The sequence below is a fragment of the Budorcas taxicolor genome, chromosome 19, assembly GCF_023091745.1.
Source record: "Budorcas taxicolor isolate Tak-1 chromosome 19, Takin1.1, whole genome shotgun sequence".
Taxonomy (NCBI): domain Eukaryota; kingdom Metazoa; phylum Chordata; class Mammalia; order Artiodactyla; family Bovidae; genus Budorcas; species Budorcas taxicolor.
In genome coordinates this window covers 50,704,347-50,717,929 of record NC_068928.1, presented here as the reverse complement: position 1 = coordinate 50,717,929, position 13,583 = coordinate 50,704,347, and the positions used below count along the sequence as shown (strand labels likewise).

The following is a 13,583-nucleotide window of genomic DNA, read 5'->3' as shown; positions in this document are numbered from 1 at the left end:
CGGAGAGGCATGGGCTCCAGATGTGTCAGCTGGGAGGGAGTGGAGAGGAGAGAGCTGTCAACAGACTCAGGCTGCCACCCTGGGGGCCTGGCCTAGGACAGAGTCCCTCTCTGGCCCCTGCCTCCCCCTCGGTTGCAGCCTTGTACACACAGTAGGTACCTCATACGTGTCACTCTTAGGCCTCGTGGCTGGCTGGAGGGCCCTTGCAGGGCCTATTAGGATGCTGAGGTTCCTCTTGGCACTCTCAGGGAAGGTCACCACCCCCATCTAGCTCTGCACTGTCGGCTCAGCCCCTGGGCACCATGATGTGGGCAGTGACCCTGAGCCCTAGTGTCCCCAGCCCGAGGTTGCTGATATCCAGTAGGCCACCACAGCGTAGGAAGGGTTAAGCCGGACGGCGGCTGGCACGCGGAGAGGTAATTGCAGTTGGCAGCGGGCACAGAGGGCTCTGCACTCCTGGCACCAGCACCGCCGTAACTCAATGACTGCTGAGCAGCGGGCGTTGTGTTTGCAGAGCACGCGGACCCACACACCGCGCCCGCTGCCGCCCGCGTTCCAGGCGGGGAGATTAGCGCCCAGTGCTGCTGGAGAGCGAGAGAAACCTCTCTTTGTGCAACAAGAAAGGGGCTGTTTTCCAAACAGGACAGGTGACGAGTGAGGGACAGTTGTTAAAATAATCTGGGCTTTAAGTGCTGTGCAGAGCGCACATGTTGGGTAGGCGATAAGGAGCAGCTCTCTTCCCCAGTGGAAGGGCGACCAGGCCCTGAGGACCCAGGTGGGCAGAGCAGACACCTGGCCCAGACCCCTCTCCGCCTGCTTCCCACCTCTGCCTCTTCGCAGCCTCCCCAGGGGACACCTGGTGCAGTGGTGTCAGGCCCCGGATCAGGGCTTCCCGGGCTGGCCATGCCTGGCACCCCTTGCTCCCCTGCTCCTCCCAGCTCTTCTGCCTTCTGCATTTGCTGGGTGAACTCCTGAACCTGGCAGGAGCGTCTGGCTTCCAAAATGTCTGTGGGAGGGAGGAGAGGGCCGAGTGCCGTGGGGCGGGCAGGGCATACTCGCAGCAGCCGTGTAGGACAGCTTCCACCAAACCCACGGCCTCCCCCGGCCGCTGCTCTGCCCTGACCTGGCCATGGGGGCGTGGGCGTGGCCAGGCTGGCTGCCACAGTGATCCCTGGTCAGGGTCAGGATGGCAGAGCTCTGCGTCAGAAGATACATATCCCCCTGCCCCTCCGGCCCACCCTTGAGGACCTTGCGAGCAAAAAGGGCGGTTTGTGGGCAGTGCCACCTGCCCTGGGGCCCAGGGAAAAGGCTCCCTGTCCTGCCCCTCTGGGGGCTGCTGGGGAGGCGGGGGTGGGCGGGTGGGAGGCAGCCCACAAATAGCGCCCTCAACGGCCTCCAGACACTCACTTCCCCCAGCCAACGGCTGCCTCCGCGGAGTTGCTCACGGTCTGCGGGTCACCCCGCCATCCGTAGCCACAGCCCCAGAGCCACCTGGCAGGTTGCAGTTCCCACCACCCAGTGTGAGGGGACCAGTGTGTGCAAGGGTGCCAGCCCCCCAACCCACCCCTTACCCACCGTGCACGCCAGGGAGGCAGCTGCTCCGAGGCAAGGACAGTTGGAGCAGCCCCGAACCAGCCCTGGCGCCTCCTTGGGCTGAGGGCACCCACGGTCTCGTGGGGGAGGGCGTGCATGTGGAGGCGGTGGGCTCCGTGGGCAAATGCAGGTGGGTGCAGGACAAGGGGAAGCGAGGAGGCCTCTGAGCCACCCACGTGGAACACAGGCTCCGGAACACAGGGAGAGGAGAGAGCAGGGCCCACCTGGGACTAAAGATGAGTTCAGGGGAGCAGCGGCTCCTGGGGAGAGCAACCCCAATCTGCCAGGTCCTGCCTGAGGGTCGCTCGTGTGTCTGTCCTGGGGACCCTACCACCTCGCAGGCCTGTGCCCTAGTCTCCCCTTCTCTGCCTGCAGTTGCGCTGCCCGGCCTGGGATCCCCTTCCTACGGGGTTCCCCTGCCCTCCTCTCCTTGCAGCCTCGCTCTGACAGGCCACGTGGTGCGGCTGCCTCGCTGTGAGCTCCCAGCGTAAAGGCCGGCGGGTGGGCGGGGCCGGGACGAGTGGCAGCGCTGGCTGGCTGGCTGCCCTGGCAGCGTGCCTGGCTGCTAGTTTGACTGGGTGCCAGCTGGCTGCCCGCGTGCAGGGGCCTGTTTCTCTGCTGTGTGTGTTCAGGGGGAAGGGGGGCCGAGGTGGGGCGGGGGGCACGCGACATGGCCAGAGAGCGGGGGCTGGCGGGCAGGGTGGGCTGCCTGGGCGGGCTGCTCCGTGGTCTGGCCTCATCCTCATCCTCTTGCCGCCCCCAGGATGGGCGGGGAGACAGGTGCCTGGCAAAGCAGGCTTGCTACCCGCCCCCTCCAGCCTGGGGATAGTCAGGGCTGGGCCCCTAAAGGAGTTCTTAGCTTAAGAGCAAGGAGGCCAGGATGGTGGGGAGGGTGTGGGGGAGGGATGGGGAGGGATGTCAATGGGGGGCAGGAGAGAGGATGGATCCTTCCACTTCAAGCAGGGCCCCCAGCTCTCCGTGGGTGGACCCAACCCACCATCTGGGGGACAGCCACCAGAGCCGGGGCCAGGGCTTCCTGCTTCCCTGGTGGAGCAGCTGGGGTGCAGGGCAAGTACCCCAGAACGGAGGAGCCGCCCCAGAACATCTGGCCTGGGGCAGAGCTTGTCTGTCCAGGGCCTCTTGCCCCACCCCACCCCCGGACCCCCCACCCCAAGCTCGACCAAGTGAAGGGTCCCGCCAGAGATGAGACTTTCCTTTCCGGGGCCTAGGGTCAGGGTGGGCGGCGGAACTGACCTGAGGCAAAGGGGTGAGCCAGTGTAGCTGGCCTGCCCTGGGTGGGTCCCCATGGGGGTGGGATGCAGCACAGCTGGCCCTATTGTCAGCAGGCTGGGCCCCCTCCCTCCCTCCTCTACCCCGCCTCCCGCCCCCCCCCCCCCCCCCCCCCGCCGGCTGCCTGGTGGGACCACCCACAGGGCGATGAAAGGGGATTCTGTTCCTGGGGGCTCAGCTGGGGAGGAACGGGGCTGCTGGGTTCCCACAGCCCAGGCCACTCGTGGTCTCTTGTGCCACCTGGAGGGAGAGCCTCCGGAGGCAGCGGGCACATGAGCCAGTGCTGGCTATTAGCCGGGCCGGCCTCTTTGTCAGTTGCACCCGCCCTGGAGGCTGTTTCTCGTTTCGGGCTGGGCTCGCCTCCAGTGGTGCAGGGGTCGCACTGAGAGCCACTGGGCACTCCCTACCGTTTCCCAACCCCCCTCCTGGCTTCCCTGAGCCCCTCAGCTGTCCTTCTGTCCGCCTCTAAGACTTCAGGGTTCACCAGGGCTTCTGGGAGCACGTCTATGTGGGGGACAAAGGTCCCAGCTAGTGTCACCATCTTGGTGTGGTGATGCTGTCAAGAGGAGCCCTCTGCCTGCCCTTCTCTGAGGCACATCCCTGCCCTGGCCCTTGTCTTTCTCCCTGGCCGCTGGCCTCTCCAGCCCCTTCCCCTGGCCTCAGTTTTCTCGGTGGCCAAAATGGCCTCTGAATCTGCCCGCACGGGACCACCGATGATCACCTCCCCTCCCTGCCCAGCTCAGTAAAGATGCCCCTACATGAAGGCAGCATTACTTACCCTGCCCACCTGGTCCTGCCAGTGCCAGAGGGCAGGGCTGAGTCACTGGGGGCAGCTGACCACCCTGTGATCTGGGGACAGTGTAGGGGAAGGGACCAAACTCCCCAGATCCAGACATGGGGGATCAGGGCTGCCCTGCCAGACAGGCCCTCTCTTGCCAGCTTCATCATAGCCAGAGGGAAGCCTGTCCCATCTGGACCTCTGACCCCCTCCAGAGCCTTCTCGGGGCTTTGCGTGGCCAGCCCCCACCCCCCACCCCACCCTGCTCCCTGTGACCTTGGCCCCTCACCACGCTTTGCCTCTGCCCACCTCCCCATCCAGGTCCCAACCTCCAGGGACCCCTCTGTCCTTGCATGTCCCGTGTAGCAACTGTCCACTGCTATGCTGGGGGCCTGGGGACCTTCCTGGGCTGCTGTTTGCAGCCGAGGGTGTATGTGAGCTACACTGGGTCTGACGGGCTGGGGATGGAGGCCCAGTGTCACATCTGGGTGTGGGGCTGGCTTGCACTGTTCCTGTGGCCCCAAGCCCCCAGGATCCCCCAAGCACTATCTATGTGTATCTTAGATACCCCGGCATGGGGTACGGGGGTCTTAGAGCATCCACCCAGGAAGACAGGGTGCAAGAGGTGTGGTCAGGGGTAGCGTAGGGCTCTCTCCAGCCGAGCTCCCTGACAGAGGTGTTGGGTGGGGTGTTGTGAGGGTTTGGGGGGGGTCATGCCAGTTTGTTCCCAGCTCCAAGCTCTGAGACACTGTCTCTCCCCCAGCTTTAGTCCTGCAGCAAGCCCTGGTCCCCAGCCCTCCCTGGCCCACAGGTCCTGTTCCCCTGGAGGGGCTGCTGCTAAGGCCTGCATCTCAGCTCTGTACGGCCTGAACCCAGCTCCTCCCTGCACAGCACTCGCCAGGAGCCCGGGACTGTCCATGACCGCCTGGCTCCTGGGCTAGCTGCCTGCTGCTTTTGTTCCAGAGGTGTCCGTGGGAGCCTGGCACCTTCCCCTGGCTCTGAGCCACTCCACTCAGCCTGGGAACAGAGCAGGCAGCTGGGCCCCAAACCTGGGGCCACTGGGGGTCGGTGTGTGTGCCTGGGCCAACTTTAACGGGCCACAGTGGCACAGAAATCATCTTGTGCCAGCCTTAGGCCCCAGCCCCAGCCCCCAGCTGCAAGAGGCTGAGATCTGGGCACTCCCTGAGAGGCCCAGCTTCCAAAGCCATCTTCAGCCCATTAAGGGGTCTCACTTGGCTCCTCCCAACGAAGTCCAGGGTGGTAGATCTTGGGAGCTGCACTGTGATGCCCAGCCTGGATTCCCAAGGGTTCTGACCACTTGAGTATGAGCCTGAAGGGGCCTATGGACGGAAACTGGAATATCTGGCAAGGAACAGGGAGGACGTGGGAAGGAGGCTGTTGCAAAGTTACCCACTTCAGATACTAGAGCAAAGGGTGGTGGCGGGTGTCCTCCCAGTTTGCTGCCAGTGACCTTCCTGTGCCCAGGGCAGGCATTATTAGTCGATGGCAGCACTTTCCAAGCTGCGTGTAGACACAGCCTCAGAATTTTTCTTAACCCAGCTTTCAGTGTGGTCACTACTGTTTAGTAGTCTCGTGTACCACAGTGGAAGTCCACTGACACCCTGAGTGAAAAGGATGTCACAGGAAGAGAGCCAGCGTCCAGTTAGTGGCATGGCAGAATTCAGAGGGATAGACGTGTGCAGGGCTCCAGGAACAGGGCTCTCTGCCTAGGTGTCTGCGGGGATTGTCATGGGTAGAGTAAAGATGGGACCTGTCAGGGTTGGAAGGACACCGGTCAATGGTGGAGTGGTCTGGGGGGTGCTCTACCCAGAGGGGCTTTCCCCTCTGCTGAGCCCTGGAGGGTGGCTTGACCCACGAGACAGGCAGTTGAGATGGTTCAGCTCGGGTTTTCTGGAGCGCCAGCCTGCCCCGCCACCACAGTGTGGCTGACTATATAAAAGCGTGATTCTTGGCCCCACCGATTAGGGACTCAGCCAGTCACGTTGTGGGGAGCTCCCCTTGGGACTTGATGTCAGACCCTGCTGGCAGCCCCTGGCCACAGCTCAGGGCTCAGTGGTGGGGAGAACTTTCTAGCAACTCGAGCCTCCAGGGAGGTGGCCATGTTTTTTGTCAAGGCGTCTTTGGGGGCGGGGGGCGTCTATTGCGGAAGGCCTTGCCCTCATGGGTGTGTGGGGAGCCAGCAGGGAGCCAGCGGGGAGCCGGGGCAGGACCCTGGTGGCATGGGGGTGATTAGAGCCCTGTGTGTCAAGCCGCTGGCAGTTTGCTAAGCCTGCAGGGTCTGCACTGAGCTCTGGGGGTGGGGGTCTCAGGGACCCTGTGGTGGGAGTCCCCTGACCCACCCCACAAGGGATTCTGGTCCACTGGTTGGCTGGTCACAGGCCACACCCCACCCCATGCCCAGACCTGGCCAGGAGACAGTCAGCCTTCTGAGACACAAGAGCCGGTCCTCTCTTAGGAGAGTGGGCCCTGCAAGGACCATGGGGAGGTGTTGTTGCCTCCCAGCCTTTGGGTCTGGCCTGGGGCAGTTGGGGCACCTTGGGCTGCTGGGAAAGTTCTACAGCAGAACCCAGGAGAGGTGAGGTGCCGTGCAGGGCGGGTGGGAACTGACCCCACCAGGCAAGGAGGGCGCATGTGGGGGGCCAGGGCCACCCCTCTTTCCTCTCCAGCTGAGAGACTTGCAGCAGGCCTGGGGTCCTCCCAGGCACCTTCTCTGGTGTGGCGACAAGAGGAGCCTCCTACCCCATGGCACCCCTCACTTATTTCCCCTGTAAAGTGTCCCCACCCTCCCTCTCACCCTTCCATCTTCAGACCTTGCCCTCTGGGCAGCCCCCACCAGGGGCGGGCTGTCTGCTGGCTCCTCTCCTCCTTAGCCCACTACCCAGAAACACCCCTGACCTTCCCGGATGTGGCCAGCAAGGGCCCTGGGGGATGCTGGCAGGGGCTGGGTATCCCAGAATACCAAGGACCTGGTCTGCTGCCCCCTCCCAGCTCAAGACTGCCTCCACATCACTGAACCCCATTAGGTGCTGATGGTGTCACCTTTTTGACCCTTTTAATGTTCACGTCACAGGGTGGGGTTAAGTCTCCTGGCAACTCAGAGCGTGGGACCAGAATGGGGGGAATCTCAGTGGGGTGGTGGCTGAGGCCAAGGGCTTCTCCCTAGAACTCAGCAGGGGCTTCCAGGGCTCCGACTGGGGCGATCGCAGTAGCCAACCTCGGGGGGTGTGAGAGCCTGGGAACAAGGGGGTTCTGGACCATGCCACCCCGAAGGAGTGCAGGGTCGAGGATCTCTGGCCCTGGGTTCCAGTGTATCTGACCCATCCTCGGCTCCCGGAGCCCTCTTCAGAGCCCACCACCACCACATTCTCCTCTGCGGAAGCCCCTTTGAGGACCTGAGGCATTTCCCAGGCCAGCTACAGCAGCCCTGGCTTCTGGTCACAGAACAGCTGCTCTGATTCATAAAAATCATTTTTTATTTTCCTCTTCAACTCAGAGAGTAGGGTCTTGTTGGGAAGAAGAAAGGGTCCTTTCTGTGGCTGGACTGGGAGGACTTTTCTCCTTCCTCCCTCTCTGCCCCCCACCCAGATGCCCACCCGCTCTTCACATTCCCCCTCCCTGGCCACCCCACTCAGCTCCGGCCCTTGCCCACTCCATTTCTTCTTCCATCTCCCCATCCTTACTCCCCCAGTCCTAACTCCCCTTCTGGGGTCCTAGAGGGTGGGACTTTATGCAGACTGGAGATGGGGGGAGGAGCCCCCGTAGATTCCTGTCCCCTGATCCCTGGCCACCAGCTCAGGGTCAGACGTGGAGGGACGGGCATGGCCATCACCCTCCCACTGCCCCCCCGAAGGGTGTGGCAGGAAGGAGCCCGCCACTCGGCCAGCTGAAGGCCGAGGGCGGGTGGGCGGGAGGCCCAGACCTCCCGAGGGGTCACAGGGGGGTCTGTGCCTGGGAAACGGGCGTCTGGGAAGGAGGAATTTACAGACTTCTGTTTACCAAAACGAGGCCCCGTAAAACATTTAACAGCAGCCAATTAAAGGGGGACAGCTGTGGCGCTTTAACCGCTCCCCTTACTACACACACAGGCCTCTGCCCCCCCCTGCCCTGGCCCGCCCCCACCCCCGTCGGGCTCGCCCAGCTTTTGTCAGGTCTTCCAGGAGCTGCATTTCATCTTGGAAACATCTGCTCCAGATGTGTCTCCACTCAAACCAGGCGAGGCGGCCAGGCTCCCTGGACTCAGCTGTGCCCTCAGCAGGAGGGCGCTGCAGAGGGATGGGTCTGGGGGGCAGTGGGCACCTCCTCTGTGTCTTCCCACGGGCCCGGGGATGTGAGCCCCTCCGTGGGGAGACGCCCAGGGACTTCTCAGAGCTTTTGCAACACATGTGCTCAAGGGGAACCTCTGAACGGGACTGGTACGGGAGTGTTCTGCGGGGAGCACTTCTTGAGAATGGGTGCCACGGCTTGACCTTAGATCTCCAGATCCAGAGACCATCCTCCTGCATCATTAGGGGCAGGATGGTGGCTATGTCGAGGGGGCCACCAGGACCAGGGTTCAGGGTGCACCCTTTGGACTGGGGGCCTTGACCCTGGGGGCTCCGAGAGTGTTTGATGCCTGTGCGTTTCCCATTCTCTCAATGCTCCTCGTCCATCCCTACCTCTTAGCTGGGTTCCATAGCCTGACCCCACATTAGCATGGCTCCCCCCTCCCCAACCTCAGGCCTGCCAAGGGGCTGCTCCTGGGCCCCTCATGCAGCAAGCTCCAGGGCTTACCCCCATGCACCCACAGAGATCGAGCCGGCCTCCACCCTCCATCTCAACAGCCTCAGCACCAGGCAGGCCAGCCTCAGGGCCTCTGAGGACCTGGGGCCTGGAGGCCTGTCCTGCAGCTCTGAGCCTCTTCTTCTGGAAAGGTGTTGGTCTCATGGGTTCCATGGAGCATGCGGCCATGAGTTGCCACAAGGAGTTCCAGTGAAACAGCAAAGGGCTTCTGTCCTAAGAGGAATTTAGAAAACCGTAAACGAGCAGGTCACACCGAGCTAGCTCCCTGCTTCAGACTTGTCTTAACTTTGTCGTGATGCATTGAGACGGAAGTTGGCACCCCTGCTCCCCAGGCATGGGGCTCCCAGCTCCCTTGTGTCAAGGCATGGCTTATGACCCAGCTCGAACACTCGCCCTGGGACCCGCCACCCTCCCCTCAGGGACCCTGCGCCAGCCCCTCCTTCTCCCTGTGGCCACTGCTCCCCGGGGAGACCCTGGGATTCCTTCCCACTCCCTTGTCACAGCCCAGGCGCCTCAGAAGTCAGGTGGGAAGCCTCTCCCAGCAGCCATTCGCTCTTGGGACAGCCATGGGGTCCCCAGGAGAAGCTCCTCTGGGACTCATTTTCCATGGGGAAAATGTTAAGAGCATTAGCTCAAAGCAGGAGTTTTGGAGCAAGACAGCATCCTGTCCAGCCCAGCCCAGCCAGCTCAGCCATCCCAGCTGCAGGCCTGCACCCGCCCCCTCACCGCTGGGCCTGGTGGGGAAGGACCAGCTGCGAGGAGCTGCATTGCAGGTGGCTGGTGGCTCTGGGCATCCAACAGACATGCCTGCCACGGCTGTGCCTGCTCTCAAGGTGCCAGTGCCTAAGGGGCCTCCTTGGCCAAATGTTCGCTCTTTCTGTCTTCATCACTTCTGGGAGGCAGGGTGTGTGTCCCAGGTGGCCAGAGCAAAGTCCAGGGTGTAGCTGGTGGTCCTCTGCTGGGCAGGGCCAGTCCAAGAAGACAGTCCAGGCCCCTCAAAGGGACAGAGTGGGGCCTGCTTCACCTGACTTGGAGGCTCCAGGGAGGGTCTGGGGCTGGGGACCAACGTGGGAAACTCTCCTGGGGGGCGATGCTGCCATGGCTGGGGACCAGCTCATTTTGCAGATCTCAGAGCACTAAGGAGGCCCAGCCAATGTAGAGCCTGGTGCCCGTGGCCTCCAGCCAGGCAGAAGCTGGCCACACCCAACCAAGTCAGCCTCAGGGTGCGGGTCACTGAGCCCAGAGTGGCTTGCTCACCTGGCAGCTACGATGGTACAGGCCAAGGTGGTGTCCGGCCCCGCCTCTCTCCTCTCGGCCTGAGCTGTGAGGGCCTCCATGTCCACTGAATGTGACCGCCACATCTCCCACCTCTCCAGAGCCCCTTTTGTTGGCCTGCCTTGAAGCTCTCACACTGCTAAGTGCTACTGGAAGAGAAATCAAAGGCTCCCTCCTCCATCCTCCCCTCTCTCCCCAGCCCATCAGCAATTCAATTTGTGCCACACCGGAGGGATGGTATTAGTCGAGTCAGAGTTAATATGATGTATTGATGGGTTGATTTCCCACCGGCGGGCTGCACGCCGGGCTCCGCGGGGCGTCACTCCTGGGCCACCCGCCGGCTTCTCACCTCCCTGGGGTCAGGGCAGGTGCAAGCCTGTGGCCCAGAGGCACCTCTACCACAGTCTCCTTGCTTCTCTAGCTCCAGGGTACCCCAGATTTTCGGGGAGTCTGGCATCCACCTTCCTACCCATGAGCCACTTGGATCACCATGGAAACAGCAATGTTCTCTATGGGCAACATCGTTTCTATGGAACCCAAAAAGGCAAGTGCTGGCGTGGGTCTGTGAGAGATTGCATGGGGCCTGGGACACAGTGAATCCTGGAGGGGTGGAGGGCAGGGCCGGGGGCTTCTGGGGCCCCAGATGAAGGTGGCCGGCCTGGATGAACCCTTTTCTCCAGGTCTCAGGCCACACTGTAGGGACAGGGGCTGTAAGAGGATGGGCCTGCTTCTCAGGCCCCCAGAGAATTTAAAGTGCGGGGCCCAGGACCATGGCCAAGCAGCTGGTTGCATGCTGGGGTCAGGCGAGCATGCTGAAAACACAGCCATGCTCCGTGAGGTCTCATCACCCAAGTGGAAGCATCTCAAACAACCGCAGCCCTGAAGGAGAAGCACCCAGCTCCCTCAGCACCTGGCCTTACCCTGTGGCACCCCCGCCCCGACCCACCCAAGCAGCTCAGGGGTCCCAGGGGCAGCTCAGGGGAGAATACCATCTGATGAGGGTAGGGGAGCCCCTAGAAGCCTGTACCTCTTGCCTCATCGAGCTAGACAGCACAAGGCCCAGGCCCCAACCCACACCAGGGCTTGAGGTCGGAGGGGTCGGGGTGGGGGGAAGGGGGTGGAGGCAGCAGCAGGGGACAGGGGCAATGGTGTGCCCCCAGCAGATGGAGGGACTCCTGCCCCATTGGCAGGAGATGTCGCTGGAGCGGGTACGCTGAGGTTGGAGCTTTGCTGATAGGAGCATAGGGCTAGTGGAGTCAGGAGGGCATTCCGTAAGGAGAGTGTGTTCACACCACATGCACACACGCACACGTGTGTGTGTAAAGGCCCAGCCTTCAGGGCGCAGATCCCATCAGGGAGCCCATGGGAGATGTAGCCACCTGGAGAGGAGACAGGTGTAGGGGTCGCCTGAGACCTTGATGCCCAGTGTCCAGGATTTTTCTTGGGTGGGGTGATACTTCATCCGCGTTTTAGAAAGATCTTCCAGGGGTGGTGCCCAGGAGGCTGGGGTTAGTTACCTTGTTAGATGACAAGTGATCTGGACCATGGGATCCCATGGGGGGCCTGGATGGAGCACGAGGGTCAGGGGGCCCCAGATGACCCCCATCTATGGCCCAGGCTGCAGGAAGGGGTGCACCTGGGGGTGAGTTCAGCTTCCATGCTGAGGGGCTGGGGGTGGGGGCCGCCTTCCCAGGGGGTGACTGCACACTCGTGGTGGTCAGTGCCAGAAGGGTGGGTTGAAAGGTTGATCTGGCTCAAGGAGAGGGGCCCCCCGGGTGAAGAGGGTAAATAAGGACAGATCCAGCTCCAGGGAGCCCAGGGAACCCCAAGAGTGGGGCTCTGAGTGGGGGCAGGGGAGGGGCCCACAAACTACCTGGCAGGCTTCAAGCAGCAGCAGCTAAGGAGGACAGAGTCCTGAAGGGTCTCAGGAAAGGAAGGGGACCCCAGAGTGGTGACCCCATGAGGCAGGTTGGCGGTGGGCCTGTGCCCAGTCCTCCTGCCCTCCCGCCAGCGTCCTCCCGTTTCCTCACAGCCTCCCACTCCGTGACATTGGGGTGTCTGTGTCCTGGAGCCTACCTGGCATCTTTGTCCAGGCGGGGCGGCTGAGGCTGTGGAAGGCCTTAGTCTCACTTGCCCCAGCCCAGGGCTGGCCAGCTTGGGTCGGGGCGGATGAGATGCTGCCTGAAGACGGGCCAGGAGCACTCCTCAGTCGCATGAGGGGTTCGGACAGACACTGGATGCCCAGGGAGCCAGTCTCCTCAGGGTTGGAGCCCAGGTGCTCTGCTGCCCAGAGGAGAACCGCGCGCAGGCCGCGGCCTGAGTCCCTCCACCTCCCACATCAGCCCCCGCGTGTGCTACTGCTGTTTTGACAGCGCTTGTCAAGAGCAGGCAGGTGGTCCCAGCCCCAGAAATCCGACCCAGAGCTAGGGACCCCCTCCAGGATGTGGGCCGCTGGCTTCCAGGAGCGCTGGCGGCCTCCTGGGCTTTCACAGTGTTGTGGCAGAGCCCCACCCAAGAACACTTTGGTTTTGGAAATTGAGCTAATTAGGTTTAGCCCAGGCTACCCTCTTCCCCCTTGCTTTAATTAGCAGGAAATTGACAAGGAATTTACACGACTGAGGACAGTTTTACAAGTTCCAAATGTTTCTTTTGTTCCCTCTCTAGGCTCCAGGCCATCCAGGCTGCCCATCCGCCACCCCAGCTGGGTGTAGAGGGGGTCGGTCCCTCCAGGTCCCCAGTAACCCAGCCTGAGCTTAGGGAGCAGTGGGTGTCTGCAGGGCTGGCCAGGGACCCAGATAGAAACCAAGGCACCCCAGGTTAGGGGGGGGCCCAGGCTGGCCCCATGCAGGGAGCTGGGGGAACACCCCCCAGCCACTCAAGCAGGATGGGCCTGAGCTGCAGAGACATCGAGAGCCCAGAATGTAGGGGTGGCCGTCTGGACCATTTGCCTTTCTTCCTTCCTTAAAGGATCACCCTAGCCCCTGGTGCAGAAGGCTTGGGGGCCTCTCAGAGTATTCAGAAGGTAGGTGGGCTGGGTCCTTCACTCCTGGCCCATTCTCAGACGCATGTCCGCCCAGAGCCTCACTTCCTCCTGGGCGGGGGTGTCGTGGCACTTACAGGGGCTACTGAAGGCCGCCAGTTTTGCTGTCCACGGTGCGCTGTCCTGCTTTCAGGGGCCTGCCTCAGATAACTCTCCACGTGGCTGGGCGTCCCGAGCTGTGCAGTAGCCACATCATAGCACATGCTGTCCACTTTTAGCCATCCCCCAACTATAAGCCCCTGGAGAAAGAAATGGAAACCCGCTCCAGTATTCTTGCCTGGGAAAATCCCACGGACAGAGGACCCTGGTGGGCTACAGTCCATGGGGTCGCAGAGTCGGACATGACTGAGCGACTAAGCGTACAACTATAAGCCCACAGCCTCCTTAGCCTTTAGAGTTCTGATGGCTGTTTGTAAAGACCTGATCAGTTTGCACTCCTCCAGCATCGTGTGGGGTTGGGGGAGATACTGCAGCCCCAGACTCCACCCCCGTGAGTCCAGCGAGGACACACTGCCACCCGCTCCCGTCCTTCCTCCACTAATCCTCAGGGTCCAGCTGGGCATGGTAGCTGTGCTCTTCTCAGCGTTCCTCTTCTAGGGGTGAACATAAGTCAGAACCTCTGGGGCACGGGGAGTCGGTATTGAATGGGGACAGAGAGCTTCAGATTGGGAGCATGAAGAATTCCAGAAATGGACAGGGATGAAGGTTGCACACCATGAACATAGTAGCCACTAAATGGCACACTTTTAAATGGTTAAAGTGATATTTATGTTAATACGTTTTCTACAGTTATAAACCTTCCCTGGA

The 13,583-nt window shown here is 62.0% G+C and overlaps 1 protein-coding gene across 1 annotated transcript in view; it reads left to right on the top strand.

The window, feature by feature from the left end:
• The window catches only part of BAHCC1 (BAH domain and coiled-coil containing 1), a 56,518-nt gene that overhangs the window by 20,213 nt on the left and 22,722 nt on the right, over nucleotides 1-13,583 (top strand). Inside the window, exon 3 of the mRNA XM_052657785.1 lies at nucleotides 10,158-10,280. Within this exon, the coding sequence (XP_052513745.1) occupies nucleotides 10,158-10,280 (123 nt within the window). The remainder of the gene's footprint in view (nucleotides 1-10,157; nucleotides 10,281-13,583) is intronic.